The sequence below is a fragment of the Daldinia vernicosa genome, assembly GCF_022497035.1.
Source record: "Daldinia vernicosa strain CBS 139.73 unplaced genomic scaffold F5Y00scaffold_62, whole genome shotgun sequence".
Taxonomy (NCBI): Eukaryota; Fungi; Ascomycota; class Sordariomycetes; order Xylariales; family Hypoxylaceae; genus Daldinia; species Daldinia vernicosa.
In genome coordinates this window covers 1-25825 of record NW_025953978.1, presented here as the reverse complement: position 1 = coordinate 25825, position 25825 = coordinate 1, and the positions used below count along the sequence as shown (strand labels likewise).

At 46.8% G+C, this 25825-nt stretch overlaps 8 protein-coding genes across 8 annotated transcripts; 6 read left to right on the top strand and 2 right to left on the bottom strand.

Annotated features, from left to right (window-relative positions):
* Positions 1-1455: 1455 nt before the first annotated feature.
* F5Y00DRAFT_273309 (uncharacterized protein) lies at positions 1456-9496 on the top strand (the record flags this gene model as incomplete). Its single annotated transcript, XM_048013154.1, has 2 exons — positions 1456-2097; positions 2195-9496. 2 exons carry the CDS (start codon positions 1456-1458, stop codon positions 9374-9376), a joined length of 7824 nt encoding a protein of 2607 aa, XP_047860990.1. The 3' UTR covers positions 9377-9496.
* A 380-nt stretch (positions 9497-9876) lies between these two features.
* On the top strand, positions 9877-11703 carry F5Y00DRAFT_181513 (calponin homology domain-containing protein). Its single transcript, XM_048005014.1, has 4 exons — positions 9877-10121; positions 10200-10271; positions 10468-10580; positions 10689-11703. The coding sequence occupies exons 1-4, from the start codon at positions 10108-10110 to the stop codon at positions 11225-11227; spliced, it is 738 nt and encodes a 245-aa protein (XP_047860989.1). The 5' UTR covers positions 9877-10107; the 3' UTR covers positions 11228-11703.
* On the top strand, positions 11653-13282 carry F5Y00DRAFT_247181 (uncharacterized protein). The gene is made up of 2 exons (XM_048009254.1): positions 11653-12821; positions 12893-13282. The coding sequence occupies exons 1-2, from the start codon at positions 11955-11957 to the stop codon at positions 12953-12955; spliced, it is 930 nt and encodes a 309-aa protein (XP_047860988.1). The 5' UTR covers positions 11653-11954; the 3' UTR covers positions 12956-13282.
* A 1-nt stretch (position 13283) lies between these two features.
* On the top strand, positions 13284-15343 carry F5Y00DRAFT_181560 (kinase-like protein). Its single transcript, XM_048005015.1, has 2 exons — positions 13284-14209; positions 14268-15343. Exons 1-2 carry the CDS (start codon positions 13708-13710, stop codon positions 15227-15229), a joined length of 1464 nt encoding a protein of 487 aa, XP_047860987.1. The 5' UTR covers positions 13284-13707; the 3' UTR covers positions 15230-15343.
* A 3158-nt stretch (positions 15344-18501) lies between these two features.
* F5Y00DRAFT_181470 (uncharacterized protein) lies at positions 18502-20821 on the top strand. The gene is made up of 2 exons (XM_048005013.1): positions 18502-18583; positions 18797-20821. Exon 2 carries the CDS (start codon positions 19209-19211, stop codon positions 20667-20669), a length of 1461 nt encoding a protein of 486 aa, XP_047860986.1. The 5' UTR covers positions 18502-18583; positions 18797-19208; the 3' UTR covers positions 20670-20821.
* Positions 20822-20971: 150 nt separating this feature from the next.
* Positions 20972-22091, bottom strand: F5Y00DRAFT_181464 (Oxo-4-hydroxy-4-carboxy-5-ureidoimidazoline decarboxylase). Its single transcript, XM_048005012.1, has 2 exons — positions 21418-22091; positions 20972-21328 (listed from the first exon to the last, which is right to left on the bottom strand). Exons 1-2 carry the CDS (start codon positions 21925-21927, stop codon positions 21275-21277), a joined length of 564 nt encoding a protein of 187 aa, XP_047860985.1. The 5' UTR covers positions 21928-22091; the 3' UTR covers positions 20972-21274.
* Positions 22092-22250: 159 nt separating this feature from the next.
* On the top strand, positions 22251-24148 carry F5Y00DRAFT_247163 (uncharacterized protein). The gene is made up of 4 exons (XM_048009253.1): positions 22251-23078; positions 23161-23282; positions 23352-23706; positions 23882-24148. Exons 1-3 carry the CDS (start codon positions 22646-22648, stop codon positions 23616-23618), a joined length of 822 nt encoding a protein of 273 aa, XP_047860984.1. The 5' UTR covers positions 22251-22645; the 3' UTR covers positions 23619-23706; positions 23882-24148.
* Positions 23670-24760, bottom strand: F5Y00DRAFT_181456 (glutathione S-transferase). The gene is made up of 4 exons (XM_048005011.1): positions 24632-24760; positions 24549-24571; positions 24199-24494; positions 23670-24147 (listed from the first exon to the last, which is right to left on the bottom strand). The coding sequence occupies exons 1-4, from the start codon at positions 24660-24662 to the stop codon at positions 23721-23723; spliced, it is 777 nt and encodes a 258-aa protein (XP_047860983.1). The 5' UTR covers positions 24663-24760; the 3' UTR covers positions 23670-23720.
* Positions 24761-25825: the final 1065 nt, after the last annotated feature.

The following is a 25825-nucleotide window of genomic DNA, read 5'->3' as shown; positions in this document are numbered from 1 at the left end:
ATACTGATTCTGGTAGTGATACCCACCTACCGTCCCAAATCGAATCCTTTCCTAAGACATAGTACACAACAGAGTCTTACACTGGGAAATATGTGACGGAGTAACTAGCCTCCCGAGAAATAATATTCCGCGGATTATACCGCAACCGGGTCGTGCATCAGTCAGCCAGCCACAACTTTACGGGTTAAGCCGTTAATACGAACTTCACACGGAAAAAAAAACCAAAGAAAAAACCGATAAACACTAGTTAGGCTCTCGGCTGAGTTATACTGAAATTTAATATTGGGTAAGGTCAACACTGCCTTTCAATAGACCGCCCCCATATGCCTACACGATATTTCCGGTGACTTCATAGTGACTGATCTACCGATGTAGTATAGCACCGGATAGTAGATCGACTTCGAAGCACCCGAAACCATGTCTAATAGGTTTCAAAATATAGTCGGTAAATTGGAAATGACGACAAAGACAATGCGTGGAGCGTTTAGAACTAGTTCTACACCCTTGGAATCCGGAAACTAGCGTGGAATGAACCCGAAATCCTCCTTGGTTGAGTAACTCCAAGAGGATGTCACTAACACGAAAAAAACAACTTGAATGATATTACTGGCGGAGTTTTTACTAAGCGTACCCAATCCTTGGATACTAGCATCTAGAACCGGTATTGCAACTTGATACGTACCTAACCTACCTCTTATCAACGCTAGCTCATCAGGTCCTTACGGGTATCGTTTCTCTATCGAGGATCGTTCGCGTACAGCTTTCACACGTGCTATCTGCAACCCCTTATCTTGTGTTGCTCGCTCGTGAAGCCTTGCATGCGACTGGAAGGAAGGAGGTGAATGTGTGTAGTGTTAGACGATTCGCCGCCTTTCATACTCTTCCTTCTTGCACGACCTTCAAATGTCCCTCCGTAGCGGGCCATGGACCTGAACTTGCAATCCATTAGCACGTACACACTGTGAAACACATCGCCCGAGATAAACCAGCAGTCCGCTGTAATTGCTTTGCCTTTGCCTTTCTCCAGGGCCGAAGGTAACGTAGGTTAGTCACAAGCTGAATATGAGGTAGCACTTTATCTGGCTTAGCCTTACCGTCTTTATCGACCTATCTTATACCTTATTATATCCATTGACCGACCTCGGATTCTTGATTCGGAATTTCCAAAACATCTGCGGCCGGTTAGTCTTGCTCAAATCCTTACATTATATAATAGAGACTTATGTGGTAGCACAATCTGGCTTGTTTCCATCATTGTTGGCCAATACACCCTCATCACCAGGACACACTGGTGTAGCACCTTCATATATTCTAGTGTCAGAGTTAGAATCCTGTATTAATAGACGTGCTATGGACGTGAACGTCCCATAGATCACTTACACGAACGCGGATTTCAACACTTAATCTGGCAATTCCAATTCAACTTTCCTTCAACAACATTCATAGACGACCACCATGATCGATATGGGAGACCGTCGAAGAGGCCCTTTCTCTGGGCCCACGATCCTACTGTTCGGTCCGCTCGCCTTGTCTTTCAATGAGGTATCTTTCGCCCGGGTCCGTAAAACAGTAGCAGATAACGACGAGTTCCGGTGGGCTATCGACACCGTTTCCGAATTCCCTCAAATATGGAAGTCTCTCACTACTTTTATTCCTAGCCTCAAGACTGCGTCGGCACTTGACCAACTAGAGGATCTGAGTGACGCCTTTCGAACAGGGCGACCACTTGAAACCCCCTTCCCTCTTCCGAATAAACTTCTCATCCCACTGGTCGTCATCTCCCATCTCACTCAATACGCCACAGTTCTGTGTAGCAGAACTGAGGGGCAACGGATTGACCCGTTCAACACGTCCAGATCAGACACGGAGACCCTTGGACTTTGTACCGGACTTCTGAGTGCCTTCGCTGTTTCTAGTACAGATAATAGTGAACACTTCAAGAAGTATGCTGCTGTCGCTGTGCGATTAGCTATGCTAATTGGTATTGTCATCGATGCCCAAGACGAAGTTACCGAACCCTCAAAGTCCCTTAGTGCTATATGGAACTCTGCGGGAGGTGGCGAGGAGATGCAATGTATTATGGAGAGCTTTCCAGGGGTGAGTTTAGTTCTACTCCTCGCACCAATGGGGAAACTCCTCACAGTGTCACACCTATCCTCCCCTTTGTGGCTTTGAGTCTAACTTGACGGTCCAGACGTACATTTCCGTCAACTATGACGAGAACCGCGCCACCATCACAACGAAGGCTTCGGCAATTCCCAAGCTGCAACAACAGCTAAGGGGTGCTGGGCTTATCACTTCGGAAGTTGGTCTCTATGGACGCTTCCATGCTAACGTCAATATCGAGAAATTAGCATTACTCACAGAATTTGTTGACGCTCACGTCGAGTTCCAATTCCCAGACGCTACATCAGGTCTCGTACTTCCCACCCGGTCAAACTGCGGAGGCGAACTAATCACGCGGGGCCCGCTGCACCATCACGCGTTACAGTCCATCCTAACAGAGGCACCACGGTGGTTTAAAACCGTGTCCAGTGTCCGTGACAATGTTCTGAAGACTAAGGACTCGTACATATTATCCTTTGGCTCCGAGCGCGCCGTACCGCCATCATTACTTCGTGATCTTAATTCACAGGTATTACATATGGCTGATTTGGAGAACACGACTTCGAGATGCGAAGCTTTCTCTGAGGCTGATCTGCGGCCATTCTCTGATAATGATGTTGCCGTTGTGGGTATGTCTATCAAAGTGGCCGGCGCCGAGACCTTGGATGACTTCTGGGACCTCTTGGTCTCCGCTAAGTCCCAGCACAAGGAAGTGCCCAAAGAGCGTTTTTCTTTCGAAACTGCTTTCCGTGATGTCGACCCCAAGAGAAAGTGGTTTGGGAACTTTATTGAGAACTACGACAAATTCGATCACAAATTCTTCAAGAAGAGCCCTCGGGAAAGCTCAACTATGGACCCCCAGCAACGTCAGTTCCTCCAGTGCGCCTACCAAGCTCTGGAACAGTCCGGCTATTTTCATTCTTCCGAGCGAGACAACAAAATAGGCTGTTTTGTTGGTGTCTGTTCTCGCGATTACGATTGTAATATCGCTTGCCATTCCCCTAATGCATTTTCTGCCACTGGTAATCTGCAGAGTTTCATCTCCGGCAAGGTTAGCCACTATTTTGGTTGGACTGGTCCTGGCTTAACGATCGATACGGCCTGCTCCTCTTCCGCCGTAGCTATCCACCAAGCCTGCCGTGCGATAATCACTGGAGAATGTACTGCTGCCCTTGCTGGTGGCACCAATGTTGTCACTAACCCCTTATGGTTCCAAAATCTAGCCGGGGCATCGTTCTTGAGTACCACCGGTCCATGTAAACCATTCGACGCCAAGGCAGATGGTTACTGCAGAGGTGAAGGGGTAGCTGCAGTATTCTTGAAAAAACTATCTGCCGCTGTGGCCGATGGTGATCAGATCCTCGGTCTCGTCGCAGCGACAGGTGTGCAGCAAAATGAGAACTGTACTCCTATCTTTGTCCCGAATACACCATCTCTTGCGGATCTTTTCCAGGCCGTTACAAAAAGGGCTCGACTCAAACCCTCTCAAATATCAGTTATCGAAGCTCATGGCACTGGTACTTCCGTTGGTGACCCGGCCGAGTACCACGGCTTACGAGAAGTATTGGGCGGCCCTGCTTCTGGGCGAGATGAAGATATTCTGCTAGGATCGGTGAAAGGTCTCGTTGGCCATACTGAGGCCAGCTCAGGGGTTGTTTCCATGATAAAAGTCATGCTTATGATCCAAAAAGGGATGATCCCACCCCAGCCCGGGTACACTTCCATGAACCCGGCCATTGGGGCAACCCCGGCCGATAAAATGAACATCCCTACGAGTTTACAGAAGTGGGACGCCAAATTCCGAGCTGCCTTGATCAATAACTACGGCGCCTCCGGTTCCAACGCTTCGATGATCCTCACGCAATCCCCGTTTATTAATACCGAGATAGCAAAAAATATTTCAAAGGTCCCGAACCATGTTAAATGTCCATTTTGGCTCGCTGGTTTAGATGACCAAAGTCTCCGTCGGTATGGTAAGGCTTTCCGCAGGTTTCTTAACAAAGAAAATTACCCGGCAACGGATTTTTCGCTCTCTAATATCTCCTTCAACTTGGCCCGTCAGAGCAACCGATCTCTTGACAAGGCGGTTCTATTCAGCGTGCGTTCAATAGAGGAGCTTGATCAGAAGCTAAACTCTCTAGAGAGAGGCGATTCTAACATGATACCCATTGCTCGGCCTAGCCCTAAACCTGTTGTGCTCTGCTTTGGGGGGCAAGTATCGACTTTCGTTGGTTTGGATAAGGGCCTGTACGAAGGAATAGCTGTTCTGCGAAGACATCTGAATAATGTTGATGCGGTCGCTCGCTTGAATGGCGCAAAAAGTATTTTCCCTGGAATATTCCAAAATTCGCCCATTAAGGATACTGTCCTGTTACAGACGATGCTCTTTGCTATCCAATACGCTTGCGCACGGTGTTGGATCGAATCGGGGATTAAACCTGTAGCAGTGGTCGGCCATAGTTTTGGAGAACTCACTGCGCTCGCTATCTCGCAGGTTCTTACACTAGAAGACGCTGTGAAGTTGATAGTGCACCGTGCGACGCTTGTACGTGATGCCTGGGGTAGTGACAAAGGCGCCATGATGGCTGTAGAGGCTGATTTGGACGATATTGAGAAACTACTTTCAGAGTCGAATAGTAGAGTCCCGCAAGAGAAACCTGCGAGTATTGCCTGCTACAATGGGCCGCGAAGCTTTACTCTGGCGGGTTCTGTCGCAGCAATCGACGCAGTTGCTGCTACTATCTCCCCGTCGCTGAGATCAAAGAGATTGAATGTCACAAATTCGTTTCATTGCACCCTCGTTGATCCCCTTATCGAGGCCTTGGAGCAAGTTGGAAAGACGCTTACGTTCCGTAAGCCGTCTATTCCGATACAAAGAGCTTCTGAGTTCCCCAATAATGAGAGATACACGGCCAAGTTTGTTGCTGATCATATGCGTAATCCTGTCTATTTTGACCATGCCATTCAGCGACTCTCTAAGCAGTACCCATCTGCCATTCTCTTGGAAGCCGGTTCCAATTCCACCATTACCTCTATGGCAAGCCGTGCGCTTGGGAGCCCCGGTGATATTCACTTCCAAGCTATTAATATCACGAATGGCGACAAAGCGTGGGATAACCTCGTTGATGCGACCGTGAGTTTGTGGAAGGCTGGTGCAGTTATACATCACTGGGCACACCAGATTGCTCAGACCAAAGAGCATTCTCCTCTTCTACTACCGCCATACCAGTTTGAGCAGTCAACTCACTGGCTAGAATTCAAGGTGCCTCCCAAGGCAGCCACAGCTTCTCCAGCACGCGCGACTGATCCGGAAGTGAGGCTCCCAGAGAGCATCCTAACCTTTGTTGGTTATCAGGATAGTAAGAAACGAGTTGCCAAGTTTAGGGTGAATACCATGATCCCTAAGTATGAGAGACTCGTTGTTCCCCACGTTATCGCGCAAACTGCGCCAATCTGTCCAGCTACCGTGCAGCTCGACCTCGTCATTGAGGCTGTTCGTGTTATTCGATCGGATCTGGAAACAGCTAAATTGGAGCCACAGATACATATCGTGGAGAACCAGTCACCCATCTGTATTAACCCAACGCGGGCTGTTTGGATTGAGTTGGAGGAGGAAGGAACAAGTAAGAGTTTATCCTGGAACTTTCGGGTCTTGAGTACGGACATGCGTCAAGGAGTTGCCAAGACTCTGCATACGACGGGTAGAATTGCCTTCTACTCAACAGAGGATTTGACATTGAAGCTGGAGTTCGCGCGTCTTGAGCGACTTATTGGACACGCTCGCTGCGTTGAGCTGTTGCAGAGTGGCAGTGTCGACGAAATCCTATCGAATAAAAACATATACAAAATATTCTCAGATGTTGTTGACTACGGTGAGGATTATCGCGGTCTTCAGAAGCTGGTAGGCTGTGGAAATCAGTCCGCCGGTCTTGTTATTAAGAAATACAATCCTGAGACCTGGCTTGATGCTCACCTGGCCGATAGTTTCTGCCAAGTTGCTGGTATTTTCGTTAACTGTATGACGGACAGAGCCTCATCTGACATGTACATTGCCAATGGCATTGAACAATGGATTCGGTCCCCCAAACTTCGTTTTAACGATGCACGACCGGACAGTTTCCATGTGCTCGCAACCCATCACCCTTCAGATAAGCAGTACCTCAGCGACGTGTTCGTCTTCCATCCGGATACCGGCGCGCTGCTAGAAGCTATCCTCGGAATCAGTTACGTCAAGATTCCCAAAGCCTCGATGAGTAAGCTCCTTTCGCGCCTTACCGCAGGAGGTACTACAGCTGCTGCGCCATCCGAGCCAGCCAAGGTCGCATTGTTCGAAGCTGCACCTACGGAGATCGTTCCACCGGATCCAATGCCTACGAAGGGGTCTAAGCCACAAAAGATGAAGAAGCGGTCTTCTAAGTCGAGTGTAGCTCCCAAAGTTAAGGAAATTTTAGCCGACCTGTCTGGTCTCGAATTAGATGAGATCAAGGACGATAGTCAACTTGCTGATCTCGGTATTGACTCTTTAATGGGTATGGAGATGGCACACGAGATCGAGACGGCTTTCAAGGTCTCGCTGCCCGAAAGTGAGCTTATGGAGATTGTCGATATGCCTGGCTTGATGAAATGTGTGCAAAAGGCAGTAGGTGGAGATGCCGTCAGTGAGACAAGTGAGCAAAGCGAGGATGATACTTCCAGCGACAGTGATGCCAGGTCGTATAGTATTAGTGAAGCATCATCGGGGCACCCAACCGGTCTGACAACTCCAGCAGCTGATTACGATAAGGATTCATACGACGTTCTTAGTGCTTGTGATGACGAGCTGAAGCTTCCCTTCGTTACGGTCATGGAGGCGTTCAACGAAGTAAAAGCTCTCACAGATGACAAAATCGATGAACACGGGCAGGCCAACTATTTTGATACGGTGATGCCGTTGCAGACAGATATGTGTGTCGCACTCACACTTGAGGCATTCGATCAGCTCGGACAACGTCTTCGCGAGGCGGAACCGGGAGACGAATTACGTCGAATTTCCCATCCGAAGGAGCACAGCCGTTTAGTCGATTATCTATACCTAATGCTGGAGAAGGAGGCTCAGATTATCAATGTTAACGGCGACACTATCACTAGAACTGCCACGGCGGCGCCGGCAAGGTCGAGTAAGGAGATTCTATATGAGTTGCTAGCACGCTTCCCCGACCAGGCGACAGCCGATAAACTTACATTTTACACCGGATCAAACCTCGCAGAGGTCCTGAAGGGAAAGACCGATGGTATCAAATTGATCTTTGGTACTCCTCAGGGGCGTGAACTCGTCTCTGGCTTGTATGCAGAATGGCCGTTAAATCGGCTATTCTACAAACAGATGGAGGACTTCCTTGCAAGACTCTGCTCGAAGCTTGATATGAACGAAGGCCCGCTTAAGATCCTCGAGATGGGCGCAGGTACTGGAGGTACAACTAAGTGGCTCGTCCCCCTCTTAGCCTCGTTGAACGTGCCAGTCGAGTATACATTTACAGATCTTGCACCGTCGTTCGTGGCCGCCGCACGGAAAAAGTTCAAGCAGTATCCGTTTATGAAGTTTAGAACTCACGATATCGAACAGGCGCCAGCCGATGATCTAATGGGAACTCAGCACATTGTTATTGCCAGCAACGCCGTCCATGCCACACATTCTCTGGCTGTTTCCGGGAAGAACATCCGCAAAGCACTACGGCCTGACGGGTTCCTTATGATGCTTGAGATGACTGGTACATTGTATTGGGTCGATATGATTTTTGGATTATTCGAGGGCTGGTGGTACTTCGACGACGGGCGCACTCATGCCGTCACACATGAGCTCAGATGGGAGAAGGATCTGCAAGCCGTTGGTTATGGACACGTCACCTGGACGGATGGGGCTCGGCCGGAAAATAGATGCGAGAAGCTGATTATCGCGATGGCTTCGGGTGAGAGGTGCGAACGGCCCCCAATTCCCTCCTCCTCTCTACCTATGAAGAGTCTATCAGCTGACCTAGTGGCACGACAAACAGTGGTCGATAGGTACGTTCGGGACTTGACATATGGTTTCTCGGATGGACTCGAAGATGCATCGTGGTCCTGTGTCTCGAAAACGAAGCCCAGCGGGAAAACGGTGCTGATTACAGGCGCAACTGGCAGCTTGGGATCGCACTTGATTGCCCAATTCGCAGAATTAGCCGACGTCACTCGCGTTGTCTGCTTAAACCGACGCAGAGGAGCCAACCCAGAAGAGCGTCAGAAACAAGCCCTCATCAAAAAGGGCATCTCCTTATCCGACAGGGCTATCAGCAAACTAAGCGTCTTCGAGACTGATATGTCAAAACCCAACCTCGACCTACCTGTCGAGGACTACAAAAACATCGTCAATAGCGTCACTCATATTATCCACAATGCGTGGCTTATGAATGCAAAGTGGCCACTCCGTAATTTTGAGACGCAGTTCCAAATCTTGAAAAATCTCCTTAGCCTTTCCCGCGAGATTTCCGTTCGGCGCGCCCCGGGTACCAAAGTCACCTTCCAATTCATTTCATCCATCGCTACTGTTGGTCATCGACCTATCTGGTCAGGCGAGCCAATAGTCCCCGAGGAACGCATGACGATCGAGTCGGTATTGCCTACAGGATACGGCGATGCCAAATACATCTGCGAACTCATGCTTGATGAAACGCTACACAAGCATCCTGATCGTTTCCGCGCTATGGTCGTCCGACCAGGGCAAATAGCAGGTTCGAGTATAAGCGGTTACTGGAATACTATGGAACACCTTTCTTTTTTGATTAAGTCTTCTCAGACGTTGAAAACGCTGCCGGATTTCGATGGCCTACTATCTTGGACACCGGTTGATGAGGTCGCTGGCACGCTTGCTGATCTTGCTTTTCTCCCTGAAGATAAGACGCACTACCATATATACCACGTTGAGAACCCAGTTCGTCAACCATGGAAGGAGATGACTCTTATATTAGCTGATGCTTTGAACATACCACTTCAAGATATAATTCCTTTTAGAGAGTGGATACAACGCGTTCGGGAACACCCCAGACAAGGTGGGGGGCCTGAAGGCGAGAACCCGGCGTTCTTATTGGTCGACTTCCTGGACGATAACTTCTTCCGCATGTCTTGCGGTGGCCTCTTACTTGATACTACTAAAGCTCGAGAGCACTCGAAAACCTTAGCAAATACGGGACCGGTTAGCGAAAGTGTAGCTAGGAAATTTATTCAGAGCTGGAAGGATATGGGGTTTCTAAGTCAATGAAATGATTTCTCATGTAAGAGCTTAGATTCTGGGTGTTGTAAAATAGTAGGAACTTATTAATAGGAAAGGTTTAATACAACATTGTGTCATTTCATTAGTGTTTGGTATAAATGAGCTCCCATCTCGAATGAATTGTTGTACTTCTTGTCGTTTGGAACTATGCGGATTTCCATTTGACGTCCGAAATACATGAGTCTCCACTCATTACACGCAGGTACGAAAGTACCTTCCTTAGGTTTCTGAGGTACCCGGGCTGTTATGTACTTACAGCGTGCTGCTACTACAGCGAGGGTGCGGCTACATACATAAGGTACATACACATGCACTTACCCCATCACGTGAAGCAAACAGGGATCTCGTGCATTTTTCGGGATCCAGGCAATCACAGCTGAGGTTGATCTTCGGTAATAAGGGTCATAGCTATCCCCACCTTGGCAGCTTAAGTAACTCTGTTGATTGGGCGACGCGGATTTGCGATTTTTGATTGACAGCACGCTGGAGTGATAGAGTCATCGCCGCGCCAGCGACATCAATTTCTATTTTCTTCCCTAACAAATAAAAATCCACAAGTCAAACGTCCCATTCTATCCCGCTGTTTCCGCAACCCAATACTCAACTTCTACCGTTCCTTCGTCCAAGACGTCCTCTTGCATCATTCATATTCTTTTTTTTCTTCCCGGGACGTTTTTTCGCGTCTTTCATACTAATTAATTCTCTATACCCAAGTAGACATGGGTGAATCTCGGTGAGTGACGACCCCACATCTATATCCTCAAGTTCTAAAGCCATAGTTCCTGACTGACACCCCATCGCTTCTATGTAGACAGGAGCTGGTAGCATGGCTGAACAGCCTCCTTCAGCTAAACATCACCAAAGTTGAACAATGTGGTACTGGGTAAGAATATCCTTGTGCTTTAATATTTACCCCTCCCCCGCCAAACAATACCCAAGCTACCTATATAGGAGAGGAAATATAGGAGAGGAAATATAGGAGAGGAAAACAATCAGCCATAACCTTGCTATGAGTGGTGTTGCATAGCATATTACCGACGAAAGATCTGAGCTAACCTTATATCCCTCGACTTTTACAGTGCCGCTCTTTGCCAGGTCTTCGACAGCATCTTCGGAGATGTACCCATGTCGCGTGTCAAGTTTAATGTCAACACTGAGTACGCCTACATCCAGAACTTCAAGGTCTTGCAAAGTTAGTTTTCCCTTTCTTCCACCTCGGCCATTTTTCAGCCTTTGTCGTATTCAAAGATGACTACTATTATCATGAAGCCATTCATGTGCTAATTCCCCCTATTTCTAGACACGTTCGCCAAGCACAATGTCGACAAGCCCATCCCTGTCGAAGCCCTCTCCAAATGCAAGATGCAAGATAACCTTGAGTTCTTACAATGGACCAAGCGATTCTGGGACCAGTATTATCCCGGTGGAGACTACGATGCCGTCGGACGAAGAAAGGGTGCTCCCCTTCCTGCTGGTGGCGCTGCTGCACGAGCCACTGGGGGCGCCGGATCAGCCGCGGCACGAAGAGGTGGTACAACTCCCACAACCGGACCCCGCGTACCCAAGGCTGGTGGCGGTGGTGCCGCTTCAGCTGCCCTAATCCAAGAGAACGCGACATTGAAGGAGACGGTTGTCGGCCTCGAGCGCGAGCGAGACTTCTATTTCAGCAAATTACGGGATATAGAGCTCTTGATTCAACAGGCTGTCGACGAAGACCCCGAGATCGAGAAGCAGGAAGATGGACTTATTAAACAAATCCAGACGATACTATACTCAACCGAGGAAGGCTTCGAAATCCCCGCCGAAGGGGAGGCGCTGGATGACCAGGAAACATTCTAAAGCCTGCAAGAGTAACAAAACAAGAAGAAAGTGATGAATAGCCACCGTCTGGGGGGAGGTCGGTAGATGGCCATGAATTAATATTGGAGCGGTTGATATGATGAGCCAAAATGGGCAAGATTATGCGGGTGCTTATGAAGCGATGCATCTAGAACGGTGTCATTAAAAAGCCCTCGGTTCTCTTATTCAATTTGCATCATCACAGGAACGGGATCCCGGGTTCCTGACAGTACTAGAAGACATTGTCTGCTCTAGACTAATATACCCACTTGATTCAAGGGTGTGATGCCTAGAGATTTGACGATAGATATTAACAGAGACTTTTTTTTTCTTACGGAAGGTATAGGTACCTATTTGTTCACGTATTTATTCACATAATTACCTCTTTACTTCGTACCTATGTAATCTAGTAATATTCATACATACCTTATTCTAAGTTGCGACTACCCCCCCTATAATAAGGTTACCTAGCTGCATATCTCGGCCAACCTCGTAGTGGGCACCTAACTATCTGTTACTTTTGCGACTTCCCTAAGAAACGCGACTACTGTGAATTTCTTATCATTGGAGAGTTCTGCTCTAAGATCGTTCTTTCTATTATCTCTTCCTCTCTTCCTCCACAGTTCCAAAAACTAGATGCCTTTAGCATTTTAAGCATCCTCTTATCCTCTTATTTAACTCCCGATGGATCGCAACGTGTGACATCACCATTGTCACCGTCGCTCCAATGGCGCCGACAGGTCACCCCAAAGGCACGAATAGCACCGAAGCCCACAAGCCTGCAGTACTTGCGCCCATAGCCAAACATGCTTTGCAAAAGAATACTCAGAATACTCGTCCACAGCGAAGTTCCTTGCGTAGAGCCGTTCGAGAAAGTCTGCTTGACTTATCAGCCGTAGCAACTGTCACCACACCTCCTAGTTCTCCGGCACTGATTCTCCCTTTGCCGTCATCAGCACCATCTACCTCAACATCGCGCGTTAACGCCACTACACAACGAAGCTCTTTGCGTCGAGCACTCAAAGAAAGCTTGCGTGATGCCGCCGCTATCAAGACCGTCGCCATGATAACAACTACTCCCCCACCAACCCTACCGCCGACACCGCCAATAACTCCTGGATTCATGTCGCCCAAGAGCTTTACTGCATCGTCGTCGCCATATTCTCTAGCAAATACGCCGGAAACACCCGTGACACTTTCCTCAATATCGCCGCTGAATTCTGCTACTGCTGGATCGTCACCTGATTCGGCTTCAACTCCAACTTTCCTCTCCCCATTGCAAAGTAGTAGGAAGTCTGCAATATTGCAGAAGCAGAAGCAGCATCTAAGGCTACTAGGAAGAAAGCTCGAGTGTTTAGATGCCAAGGAAAGCGACAATTCAGGACACGCTGAAATTGATAACGGGCAAGGGCGAAGCAAACATTCGGAAGTGGTGGACAAGATTGATATTAACGGTATCCCTACATCCCGCAAGGGCTGGTACCGCGTGCGATCCATCATCACCGAAGCTCACGACCGGAACGGTCATCTCATCTACTTCGTCGACTGGGAGGGTCATGACCCTCGCACTGGAATCGGCTGGCCGGGATCCTGGGTATGTTTGCTTTAAACTGCCTGGCCGAGAATAAACAACAAGATAAAAACTAACACGGATATAATATTTAGGTTAATTCGGAGAACGTCTCGGAAGCTGCAGTTCGTGAGTGGAAGGACAAGCGAGCCAAATAGGACCCTTACAAGAAGACGGTCTTATAATGGCCAAGAAGCAAGGAGAGCGAGAGACAAACCAATCCGCCAGCCTACTTGAACTATCGCCAAACAATGCCCACTTCGATTATACTATCTATATCTTGCTTATTAGCAAACCATCAAAGCCTGAAGCCGAGGTACGACGAGAGGGAGGATTTATCGAGACGCAGTTTTACCAAGTATTTCCGAGTGACTAGAAACTTTGCATTTCTTAGTCGAACAAACTGAACCAGTTAGCATACAAGATGTTGCTGACGCATGTAAGATTATCTACCCTAGGAGGTACCTACGTATATAAAAAGCCCAGCAGGCATATTCGCCAATAAACTGGCAGAATTATTAAATCGCGTGTATTAAATAATTGTGACTGTTTCTAAAGCTTCTACGTGCACATGTGAAGGGCAGGATAAGGGGGTTAAAGACTCCTTATACAGCTACCTATTGGGTGCTTATACAATGAGGCTACGTTTATTATGAGACCGAATAGACGCATTGCTCTCATCTGAAGAATTGTGATGTCCACATCATCCAAGAATGGTTCTTATTGGCGCGACACAAACTATCGGCTTCCCGATTCGGCGGTGACACCCCGTTCCGACAAACTTCCCCGGTAAGGTAGATCGCACATCCAAGTCAAACTCAAACCCGCAACCCCGAATTCGTATATACCTAGGAGGTAGAAAGGTAATTCAGTCGCGCAACGCTCTTTTGTCAGTACGGCCCCACGCGGCATGGACTCGGATTCCGACTGCGATTCGTGGAAATACCTACCGTTCGAGCTGGGGGAATGCGAAGACCTCGAGAACTATGAGCCGGGAGGCTTCCACCCGGTGCACCTCGGTGACGTGTACGATGGACGCTACCGAGTCGTCCACAAGCTCGGGTTTGGTGGTTTCTCTACCGTCTGGCTTGCTCGAGAAACTAGCGAGAACCGATGGGTCGCCTTGAAGATCGTTGCCGCCAGAGAGTCGCCTTCGTACGAAGACCGCTCCGTGATCGCGAGTAATCCTAACATTGCCGGGTCCTGTCTTTTTGTCACGGTTGACCGGCAGTTCTGGATCGACGGTCCAAATGGCCGACATCTTTGTCTCGTATTTCCGGTTCTGGGCCCGGACTTGTCTAAGCTTTCTAAGGGTATCTATTCGAGAATGAAACCAGAGTTCGCCCGGGAGGTGTCTCTCGAGGCAGCTCGGGCTCTTGTACAGCTCCATTCAAACGGGCTTTGTCACGGAGGTAGGTCAATCGCTGATCCCGGTTGAACACACGAAGATTTAGGTACTAAACCAGTAAGACTTCACTGCGAGCAACATAGCGTTACGCCTTATTAACGAGTTTGACTCGTATGAGGAGGATCAACTGTTTGAACTTTTCGGAAGTCCTCAAACCGCGCCCCTCCGAACCTACTCCGAGGATCCCCCAGGGCCTCACGGACCCGAATACATTGTGGTCCCCTTAGACTTCTGCTCTTCTGCCACCAACGTGCTCAGCAGCAAAATCTGCATCATCGATTTTGACCAATCGTTCACAATCACACGCCCGCCATCGGAACGGCCTGGGATACCGGCCAAGTACCTAGCACCGGAAGTCGCGGTCGGACGACCCGCAAGCCCGGCATCAGACGTCTGGGCCCTGGGATGCGCCATCTTTCGGATCCGGTCAGGCGACGACCTTTTCTTTGACTACGACACTGATACCCCGGCCGACGCGCTTAGGCAGATTGTTAAAACCCTCGGCGAGCTTCCCGAGGAATGGAGGCAGACGAAGTTTGACGAGGAGGGGGTTGCGGTTGTAGACGGGGAGGGCGAGCTATTCTGGAGCTTGGAAGAGACGCGGCCGTTGGAGGACCGGGTGCGAGGGATTATTGATGAGCCACCTGGTCTATTCATAAACCGTCTGGGAGAAGCAATCAACCCTACGGACGAGAAGCCGGGTGCTGCCATGTTCGACGACGATGCCGCGCTCAGGGAACCCTACTCGCCCGCGTTAAGCTCGATCGTATGGAAGCCAACGGCCGTGTGTGTCGCCGGGACCTATTTCATAGCGTACTCGGACGAGCTGGATGGCATACTTGAGGCGTTCCCGAGGATATCGGAACTCGAAGCGTCGCTGCTGGTCGACCTCTTATCGAAAGTCTTCAGGTATGATCCGGCGACGCGGCTTAAAGCGGAAGAGTTGGTTGCGCACCCTTGGTTTCATTTACCTGTAGCCTCTAAATCAGGGGTAGATTTAAAGCAGTCCGGTAACCGATGTTAGAGGATTCTAATAATAAAATGAGTTCATATTTCATCATTAAACTACTTCAGGTACTTTTTAATTACCTACGCTTTTATTCAATCAATGTATAATTTGGTTTAAAATAGCATTTTAAACATCTCGATAAAAAAACTTTTATAACCCTTCTATTTCGCTTTAGGCTCGGTTTAAAAATATTGGTGTTTAAGGTACTCGCGATTGCGTACAAGATCCCTCCCCATGGGGATCTTGATCTCGAAGCTTGGCAAGATGATTACCCCAGAACTTGACGATTCAACAACAAGGAGCAAGATTTCGCTCATTCCTCCTGTTAAGTTGCACAGTCCCAGTGGCCTGGATGAATGCAGCTATGGATATAGGGGTATATTCCCTCCGTTAAGCTCGTTGGACCAGTGGAGAGGGGGACAACCCGTGGCGTTCCATGGTTCTATTCAGAACGAATGCTACGCTAAACCGGCAGTACGAATACGGAGTAGAAACATATGTGTCCAACCGCAGCTGAAAGTAGTAGTGGCAGGCTGCGAGGTGACCTTTCTAATCTGTAAGCCTGTCACATTCGCTTCGTGCCAATAGCTGGAGAGGCATGGGTTCGGTTGGAAGAAGGTCGATGGAAGCGAAAATGGAAGATTCCCCTTTTAGATGGACTGGGATCTTATTTTTCTTTTCCGTTCTCTCCTTTTCTTATTGTACTCCTTTTTCCGACCGCGTGACCTTTGAAATTTTATCCTCTTGGAAGTGATGCTGACGACTAACGTGCTGACGATTGGCTCCTTCGGGAAGAACCGAATAGCAATTCATCAATTGGCTTGGAGTTAGGTAGTAAAGATTTAATACGCTAGGAAGCGTGTTCACACTTGACTGGCATTCAATATAGTATTCTTATTCTCTCAGTTCGCTCTGGCTAATACAGTATAGTACGTATGCGAGGAACATGTGGTCACCTCAATTGATTCTTGTTAACGTCTAAATCTGCCTAGAGTAAAGACATTGGAATTGGGGGATAATATACAGTAATTAGTAAAAGCATGCAGTATCAACATCCCCGCTCTTTGCTCCTTTCAGACGATGCTCCCCATTCTCCATCACCCCCAGGTCTATTCTCAAACCCACTTATACCCTAAAGTCTATATAGCCATGGGTTCAATTTAGGGTTGTCCTGGCCTCGATACATTGTTGAGCTTAAGCGTGTTCTTGACTTTATGTAGTCGTTGATTCGCCAAGCCCTAGAGCGCCAGAAACAACTGAGGTCTGGGCCGTAAGGGAATAAGAAACGTGGTCCTCAGACTGCCTACTGTATTTCCGCAAGGAGGTATGTACTACCGAACATATACCTACAGCGTGACATTGGTTTTTATAGAAACATACAATGTCGATCGTGTTCACCTTTATACTTGATTCAATTGGCCATGGGCCCGCTATTAATATATCCTTTATACCTTGTTGAACACTGTCTACAGAGTAGTACCCGTACAGAATCTTGTGCGAAGCCCCCTGGCTCTCCCAGCAGACGGGATTGACTACTAATCCTGGCATGTGGATATATGTAATATGTAATATGTATGTACTCTGCAAACAGTAGCTGAAAGCTGTGTGCTGCTGCTTATTCGAGGCACAGCATCACATACGATGATGATATTCCGCTGTTTGCCTAAGCCGAGAATGATAAAAGCAACCACGTCGTAAGCTCGTGTCTTCGTGACGGCGAGTATTGATGGGGTAGGATGTGGGGAAAAGAAAAAGAACGGGCCTCGGCAGGGCAGCAGAGCCACATATAATGTACAGTAGTAGCGGAAGCCCAACCAGTAGACGATCCCGAGTTTGCTCTCTAGCAAACTCCGGGAATCAGCCCTCTCGGAATGTCTCCTTGTCTCCGTACTGTACATAGACATTATATTCCCAAAGAGGGGAAGACGAACATCGAGTTGCTCTGCCATTGTATAATTGGGCCTAACTGTTGCTATGGAGAAAGGATATGGGGATAATATGTAGAGGTAGTTAGCATCGTTACCCGTTCGTGCGTCTTGTCCCGTCTTTGCAGAGAATTAGTCGTGGTTAGATTCGACCAATTCGTCTAATACCAATTCGTTGACCGTCTCGTTCCATTACGAAAGCAAAAACAAGATGCATACAACCTCTGGGCTCCGCTAGCAGCCATGCCAATAATATAAGAGGCGCACTAATAGTAAATAAATCGTATGTGAAGTAACATGTAGTTTTTCGCTTGGCTTGCCATTGTCCCTTTGCTCCTGAACTACATACTCTTGAATGTTTCCTGTGTGATTCTCAACTTTCACCGCAATGGTTAGGCTTCGGCTTCGGCTTTCGCAATATCTATATCTCTTAAAGCCGCGCGTTGTACAGTACAACACCTACACCTATATGGACGGATGTGACCTTACGGGTTACCTGCCCAGTGCCCATACCTATACTATTGTTTATACTATTGCAAGTCCCTGCATGCGTACCACTTTGTACCTCAATATTTCCCACTTGTGAGCGAAGAGGGAATCGTTGGTGATTGATTCCCCCCCATCGTACGATTTTGGCTCTCGCATTCCCTCTTCTGAGATCGATCCCCGGCTCTCGTTTTCTTTCTTTCAGCCACTCACACGGCTTCCTTAACCTCACCCACATGATTCGGCCTTCACGTGTATGATACTCCCAGAGGCTCTCTCCGGCAAACTAATCCCTGCACTCTACATACATACTTGGCCTATTCACACCTTGCTTGTTAGGGTCCTACCAGTCGAAACTCCTCAACTTCAAACAGCGAACAGCCGCTCTCCCACCGGACGAGGAAACCCTCGCTAGCATCTGTCATCTGACTGACAAGCCACCACCATACCTAACCCATCATCCGCTGACGCTGACGACGACTACTTCGGTCCTTCTTAATTGACAATCTGCTTAAGGCCGTATATCATATGTGATATGTACATACATAGCTGCCTTTTCTCCCATTGAAACTTCGCAAAAGGAACTGAACTAACTAACAGAACTAACAGTCCTAACCTAGTTCATCACGATCCTAGCTAGCCACCTACGTCCAATCTATATGTACTCTCTCTCTCTCTTTCTCACCCATGTCCGCAGGATCTGCGCCTCGTGCCACTTGCAGCATGGCCCCAGCAATAGCCTAGGATAGGTAGGTAATTCGTAGCTAATACCCTGGGATACCTAAACTAGCCTAACTACCCAGCCTGATGCGTACACTAGAACTTGCACGTAGCATTCGTAGCTCGAAGCCAAAGCAGGAAGAGGGAAACACAAGACGCACACATACGACATACGTCCGTTACCAACTGTCGGGATCTTCCCGCCCCCGAAAATATCCATCAGCATTATTTACCTAATGTATGTACTAAGATTGCTTTCCCCGGGTTTAACGCAGGCGACGATCTTCAGCGTCCCGTCCCTCTCTCTTATTAAGCCGCCTAGCCAATCTCGCTGCTCCGGCGCATTCCCCTTCCCATCACTCTCCACATACCTAGTTACAATACACCACCACCACTGTTTCGTATACCCTCAACGGATATAGCATAACAAAGTCGACGTTGACAATCTTAGCTATCTAACCTACAGGCACCAACACTGGCTTGTATAGAAAAAGATACCGTGCTTCGGCTAGTACCCCCATCTAGCATTGTCCGTATTTCGAGTTTGATGAAGCGTCACGGTCTGCAATATCTTGGATTCTCTCGTCCACGGCGCATCTGCATTAATCATACGTCAATACGTTCATTAAGGATCAGCCGCAGTGGGTGCATCAAGCTGGTTAACTCCTTAGGACCTCATATATCCTTAAGCAATACGCCGGCGCAGAAACCTACCTACGCGATCATGACACACTTCCCAACCTGAGCCAGATCCCTTTCCTCCTCTCTTCGACATCATCCCCGTGTTGATTACTTATTCAACGATATTCAACCCTCTCGTTATAGTCGCCGAAGGGTTCTAGCACCAGCCGGATAGGGTTACTATGGTCGTTAAGCTAGATGCGCACCAGACGTCCCTGGAGCCCTTTGGACTACCCTGGTCCTCTTGCCACGCACGTCATTCGGATGATGATCCGAGCTTAGGTAACAGTAGCAGGTCGCGCTACTTTCGGATCAGTGCATCAGCGCCCAATTCACCGCCAAGCGTTGTCCGGATACTCAAGGCCGGGGTCAGCGGTGGTGGTGGTGGTGGGAGTGAGACGAGCAGTGAAAGCAAGAGTCAGGATCATGCTAACCGCAGAGTTGCTAACTCAAGCTCTCGCTTGACGAAGATCCAAGTCGAGCTTCAACCATGTAAGTCTCGGGTTTCAACTGCGGTGTTATCGACGGAGGGCCGACCGAAGCCCAAGAAGGCGAACTCGGCCCCGGTGGTTTTGCAATCCCAGTCTGGGACCGGCGAGGAAGCCCAAGAAGAGCACAGCATTGATGTGCCCCCAACATTTCGGGTCAATTCACCTCGATCGCCGGTAGCAGCAGCAACGTTAAACGCCGTAGTGCCAAGTGAAGAAGGAAAGGAAAGGACGGTATTCTGCTTCCCCCGCGAAGCGTTCGTCCCATCGTCCCTTGCCCTCCGGCCTCCTAAGCGGGGCCGCGCATTGCACGATGTAGACGGGCCCGGAACAGGTAGTCTTCCGTGTAAGAAGCGGCGATTACGACTGCACCTTGTAACGAGTAGACTATCACAGCCGTACTCGTGGCCAGCGACTCACATTCTGAATCGCGAAAGCGGCGACGACTCACCTGTGCTCAACCGATTCCTCAAGCTCGCCGCCATCGGCTCTCTAAAGAAAGCCGGTCACCAAAGCGCGCTAATCCGCAAGGCAGCCATTCTCAATAGAGTGAGGATTGGAGTGCGACAGGCCGCTGTGCTGAGAGGCCACACGGTGATCGCGGGAATGGCGGCTAGAGGAAACTCGCTGAGCCACGGTTTACAGCTAGTGACGACGTCCAATAGCTCGACAGGAGCCCGGTTCCCTGGCCACGCGCCTAACCCTTACGATCACCCAATACCTCCAGCGTGGCGACCACATACAACATCATTCCACCCTTCGTCTTTTAGTTCGAGCCCTCTAGACCAGGAAGATTCTACAAATCAAAAATGCAGCCCCGAGAACAGGAGTCCCAGCCCACCGGCGACTTGCCCATCCCCTCCACCGCGACCGAGTGTGCAGTCAAACCCACCAGATCCACCACGACTACTACCACCACCACCACCACCACAAGTGGAAGACGATGATGTGGCGTTCCCTTCTCCAGACCTTGAGACCCGATACGCAGATTTTTCGGATGATGATTTAGATGACGTATATGCTGATTTTGGAGTATTATTTGGGTCTGGTATGCGGTCACCCGAGGATGGTAGTGGAAGTAGCGAAACAACCAGTGGTGAGCATTTCTACGAGGAATACTTGGATGAGCTGGATGGAATACGATGGATAGCGTAAGGTACTACGCATGGGTATTTGAACTGTTAGCGACGTGCATGATAGGTATATTCTCTGGGCACCTGGAATCGTCAGAGATTGGGCGTTTTTGTAGCTGGATGAAGGGGGAAAGGTTGGTGTCGTGGCATCCGGCAAGGGAATAAGAAACCATCAGGGAAAATATACATCAGAATATATATCAGATGCATTATTGTTATGAATAGAAGCATGCCGCAGCCTCACGGCAGCTTCGGATGATCAAAATTCAAATAATATGCGACAAGGAAATGACCTATGTTGTAAGGCATATCCGATCAGTAACTTGTCATATACTATGTTCCCTACGATGATAGACGATCAGTAAACTACAACTTCTTCTCGTTGATTTCCGGAGTGAATTGGTAAGTAAAGGTGCTTCTAAGAGTCCAGGGTATGAACACTTAATAGTTCTAGTTGTCAGTGTGCGATACGATATACGTGCTCGCATATTCTTATACATGGCCTAGGTTAGGAGTTGATAACGATCGCGAGCTTGTTTGAGAAGCATATGGCTCGCCTCTAAATGGGCAATGCGTCTACGTTCCTCCACAATTTTTTGTTGAATAAGATCTGGATTGGACATCCTTTCAGTCCGTAGCCTGGAGCTTTTTCGCGCGATCGAGAGCAATATCGACCATCGCCTAGATAGGGGCCAAGCCAAAATGTGTCAGCATAGGGGGAAATCTTTATATCTCGGTTAAGCTCGTCTTGTTGGATAGTCTTCACCTACCTGGATAGCTTCTCGCTCCTCGGCGAATATGTCGCCGCGGTCAATACGCTCCCGCATATTATTCATAACGGTTTCACGGCTTCGGCCATTGACAAATACTACGTATCGTAATCCGGGGAACCGGGATTCATACTCCTCATTCAGAGCTTTAAGCCTTGCAGCCTCTTCTTCCTTATCGCCCGAGGCACCAGATGATTTAAGATGTGCCTGCTCAGCCCGACTCTGCGCACTCTCTACCTTCTTCTCACCCAGGCGCGGATGTGAGCCCAGGATTGCATGTAACTCCGCTCTCGAGTCGGCAGTAGTAGGGTTTTCTGCTAGCTGAAATAGGAGACTCCCAACATGTTCGATGAGAGACGAATAAGATGAGAAAGGGGTGTTGCGGATCGCTGGAATGGCTATGAGGTGAAGATCCTGGGACGGCTCGAAAAGTACATCGAGTACAGACTCGATTTTACTATCATCAGCCCCCTGAAGTGAGATAACAGGTGGTAGGGTTGGGGAAGCCATTCCGTAAGATCTTGCATATATATGGTTATGGATGGGTATATACGGTATTATTCGAGTCAGCTTTAGAATATAACTTTCAGGTAGTTATCTTATATTATTACTTGAGGAGGTTTCCAGTCCGGTTGGAGCTTTTTATCGTTGTAATGGTAGTACTACGGTTAGCACGTTAAAGCTGTAGTAATTGCAGTTAGCAATGATTTGCTTCAATCCAAATTATTGATTACCTAATGGTGGGGTCTGAAGTGGGGTTACCTAGATTACCGTAAGCCTCAAGCCTCAAGCCACCACGCCAAGCTGCGCTGTCAACTCCACGTGCTAAAATACCTAATCTGATCTTACGACGAACTCGCGATTGGCGAGCGCGCCAGGGACTTGATACGTCTTGGTGGGCTGCGATAGGAGGCGAGCCGCGCAATGCTGAGACATGAAACGTCGCGGAGACGCTTGGGGGTCGCAGAATCTAACCATCCGATCTTTGACATTTAGAATTTATTTTTAATATTCTCTTCTGAAATAAACCAATTCGTTTTATTTTTACTTGTTTATCCATTTTTCTATTCATTCATTTCGTAGTCTATCGGGCTTTTCTTTTTTTCATTCTTTTCTTCTCGGGCCGGCATCCCGTATTTTTGTTCGGTTTTAATACGTCTCACTTGCGAGCCGGGCAGCAGGACTGTATAGAGGATTTCATTAGAAAAAGGGTTAAGATTCGGCGAAGATGAAGGACCATCGGAACCCTAAGGACTTATATCGCAAGCTTAGCATGGCTCGTGATGAGGATCGCGACGACTCGAGTAGCACGGACGTTGATCTGGAGGCGCTTGACTTAAACGAGAAAGACTATATGCACGAAACAGGAACATCACGGACAGGATCGAGCGAGAAGAGCGCGTTTCTCGCTGTCCTTAAGGAGCAAAGATGGTTAATTGACACATTCCTATTAGTGGTCATTGTGCTGTTGCTTCTAGGGGGTGATTTCAGGCGGCACGGAAGAGAACACTTCTTCGAGGGAGGCGGCGATTTGACGGGGTTCGCGCCGGAGTTTGGACAGAAGATCACGACGTTCTCTCCGGATCCGTCCTTCGTGCCGGAAAACACCTCTGAATTCTTCTCGGAAGAGACTCGGAAGAAGTGGTTAAGTCTAGTGCCGAGTACGTAGATGCATACCGCCCGCTCCGTCCCTGAATGATCAGCTATTAGAGCGGCAAGCTAACTCGGTGTGCGTACTGACAGAGGGTCTCGGCTACCTTGAAATCAAGGATCCGCAAGAATACGATAATCTACCGACGCAGTTGGACTCGTACCCGGATCGGTTCGTCGTCACATCATCCATGACGCACCAACTTCATTGTCTGGTAAATATTCTGCCCCGCCTCCTTTCCTATCTGTGTGTACGTCCGTGTGTCGCTAACATCGACCAACAGTATGCCATTGCCGAGGCCTATTCGGCACTCACGTCAGACACGAGCCGAGTGCCCAAGGAGACGCCGTGGCACTTGACTCATTGCTTTGACTACTTGCGACAGAGCATCATGTGCTGTGGAGACGTCGCATTGGAAGGCGAGCAAACCACCTTCCCCGAGGGCTTCGACGGTAGCGATGGATGGGATGCGAAGCACGTGTGCAAGAATTATGGCGAAGTATATGATTATCTCGAGAAGAATCGAGCCGATGACAAAGTTTGGATATAGATTCAATACGAGCGAAATGAAGGGTCCTCGACGGTCATATGCCATGGTGTTTAAATGAATTGGATTCTGCACCCTAGAACTTATCTTGGTGAATATATACCCCTATTTGGATGAATCATTGCTGCCCTCAGCTGGTGCGGGTTGGTTGTAATCGCCTGCCTTGATCTTGGCCTCATACTCCTGGAAATTCTTGATGCCTTTCGGCATGCCGTTCCACATCAAGCCCTGTTCGTCCATCAACTTGTCTCTAACCTCCATGATAGCTTTCCACGAGTCTCGTGACGTCATACGCTCGTGCCAGGCTTTCACGTTGGAAAAGCCGTTGAACTTTTCTGACGCCGGTAGGCCCAATACGGCATCCACCCTCTCGTTCCACGGAACAAAGGCCATGTCGGCGTAGGTCATCTTGTCACCTACGAGCCACTGCTTACCCTCAAGCCAGCCGTCTAAGACCCCGAGAACACGAGTGACTTGATTAGCATATCGCTCGATAGCCGAAGGGAACTTTTCGGGATGGTTGTTTCTGAACCTGTGTTGATCAGTGTTAGCGAGGCAACAATAAGAAGGTTATTCTACTAACCAGCCCGCGGTACCCCAGTAAGGACCTTGCCCACTCATCTGGAAGTGTAGCCATTGATCTAAATGGTGCACCTCGGGGAAAGTAGTGTAGCTCAGCTTATGTTCGGTATCGTATTGCTTGATGAGATACGTAATGATAGCACCAGACTCCCATAGCGTCAGGCCATTATTGGGGTCCTCTATCGCGGGAACACGGCCGTTGGGGTTAACATCGATCAGAGGCTTCTTCTTAACGTCGGCGAATTTTATCACTTTCAGTTCGTACGGCACTCCTAATTCTTGGAGTACGAAGACAACCTGGAGGGAAATTAGTGTTAATATCAGAAAGTTACGCCCTTTAGATAGACTTACCTTCCAGGGATTAGGTCCGGGAGCTGGTTGCTAGATGATTAATAGGAGTCACAGGAAAGAGACTGCAGTGGTTGATAACTTACGAGTGACCCATACACGAATAGGCAACGCCATGTTAATAAATGGAGAGAGAATCGAAGTTGAATCCTAGTTGAACAGCTGTAGTTTAAGTTATTAGAAATATGATTAATATTAAGTTTACTTCTTTTAGATTTTACAGTTAATATCACGGCATTTAAAGGTTTAAGCCTCGTCTTATCGTGTAACCATTATTATATGTTTTAAGTACCTTTATAAAAAAAAAACATTAACGTTAATATATAAGATCTTAAAACTGTATTAATACCGTATATTTATAATTTAATTATTTAAATAATTACGCATTTTAATATAAAAAAAACATGGTAATTATATTTATTAATAATATTAATATTAAATAATATTTTTACGATTAAATAATTAATATATTAAATGGTTTTTTTTTTATAAATAATTTTTTTAATTAACGGTTTTTTTATAATTTTAATATAATTAAAAAAAATATAATATATAAATAAATAAATAAAAAAATAAATAAAAAGTTTATTTATATTATTATATATATTTATTTTAATATAAATATATATAAAATTAATTAAATTATTAAAATAAAAATAATATTAATTACGTTTATTTTAATAATTTAAACTTTAATTTAAAAAACCTTTTTTTTTTATTATAAACGTTATAAAATTTTTAATTTATATATTTATATTTATAAATTAAAAATAAAACGTTTTTTAAATTAAAATTTAAAATTATTATAAAATCATATTTTATTAATAATAAAAATTTAATAATAAAAAATTAAATATTAAATTTATAATAATTTATTATATAATAATAATATATAAAATATTTTTTATTTTTATAATTTAAAATTAATATTTTACTTTTTTTATTTTTTTATTTTTTTATTTTCTTTATATATTTATATAATATTATATTTTTATATATAAAATTTTTATATTAAAATTTATTAATGGTAAAATATTAAAATATTATAATTAATATTATAATTAATAATATAATTAATATAATATATAAAAATAAAATGTTTTTTATTTTAACTTTATTTTATTTTAATATTTTATTTTATTTTAATAATATTATTTTTTAAATTTTTTTATTTATTATAATTATTATTATTATAATTAATATATTACGGTTAATATATTATAATTAATATTATATAATTATTATTAATAATATTTATAATAACGTTTATAATTAAATAT

Coding starts and splice junctions, on each gene's coding strand:
- F5Y00DRAFT_181456 (XM_048005011.1), bottom strand. CDS start 24,662: ATGGCGTTGCCTATTCGTGTATGGGTCACTC. Junction 24,572..24,631: donor TATTCGTGTATGGGTCACTC/GTAAGTTATCAA, acceptor TCTAGCAACCAG/CTCCCGGACCTAATCCCTGG. Junction 24,148..24,198: donor TACTGGGGTACCGCGGGCTG/GTTAGTAGAATA, acceptor TGATCAACACAG/GTTCAGAAACAACCATCCCG.
- F5Y00DRAFT_247163 (XM_048009253.1), top strand. CDS start 22,646: ATGAAGGACCATCGGAACCCTAAGGACTTATATCGCAAGCTTAGCATG. Junction 23,079..23,160: donor GTGGTTAAGTCTAGTGCCGA/GTACGTAGATGC, acceptor GCGTACTGACAG/AGGGTCTCGGCTACCTTGAA. Junction 23,283..23,351: donor CGCACCAACTTCATTGTCTG/GTAAATATTCTG, acceptor ATCGACCAACAG/TATGCCATTGCCGAGGCCTA.
- F5Y00DRAFT_181560 (XM_048005015.1), top strand. CDS start 13,708: ATGGACTCGGATTCCGACTGCGATTCGTGGAAATACCTACCGTTCGAG. Junction 14,210..14,267: donor AAACGGGCTTTGTCACGGAG/GTAGGTCAATCG, acceptor TAAACCAGTAAG/ACTTCACTGCGAGCAACATA.
- F5Y00DRAFT_247181 (XM_048009254.1), top strand. CDS start 11,955: ATGGCGCCGACAGGTCACCCCAAAGGCACGAATAGCACCGAAGCCCAC. Junction 12,822..12,892: donor TCGGCTGGCCGGGATCCTGG/GTATGTTTGCTT, acceptor TATAATATTTAG/GTTAATTCGGAGAACGTCTC.
- F5Y00DRAFT_181470 (XM_048005013.1), top strand. CDS start 19,209: ATGGTCGTTAAGCTAGATGCGCACCAGACGTCCCTGGAGCCCTTTGGA.
- F5Y00DRAFT_181464 (XM_048005012.1), bottom strand. CDS start 21,927: ATGGCTTCCCCAACCCTACCACCTGTTATCTCACTTCAGGGGGCTGAT. Junction 21,329..21,417: donor AGGAGCGAGAAGCTATCCAG/GTAGGTGAAGAC, acceptor GCCCCTATCTAG/GCGATGGTCGATATTGCTCT.
- F5Y00DRAFT_181513 (XM_048005014.1), top strand. Junction 10,272..10,467: donor GTTGAACAATGTGGTACTGG/GTAAGAATATCC, acceptor CGACTTTTACAG/TGCCGCTCTTTGCCAGGTCT. Junction 10,581..10,688: donor GAACTTCAAGGTCTTGCAAA/GTTAGTTTTCCC, acceptor CCCTATTTCTAG/ACACGTTCGCCAAGCACAAT.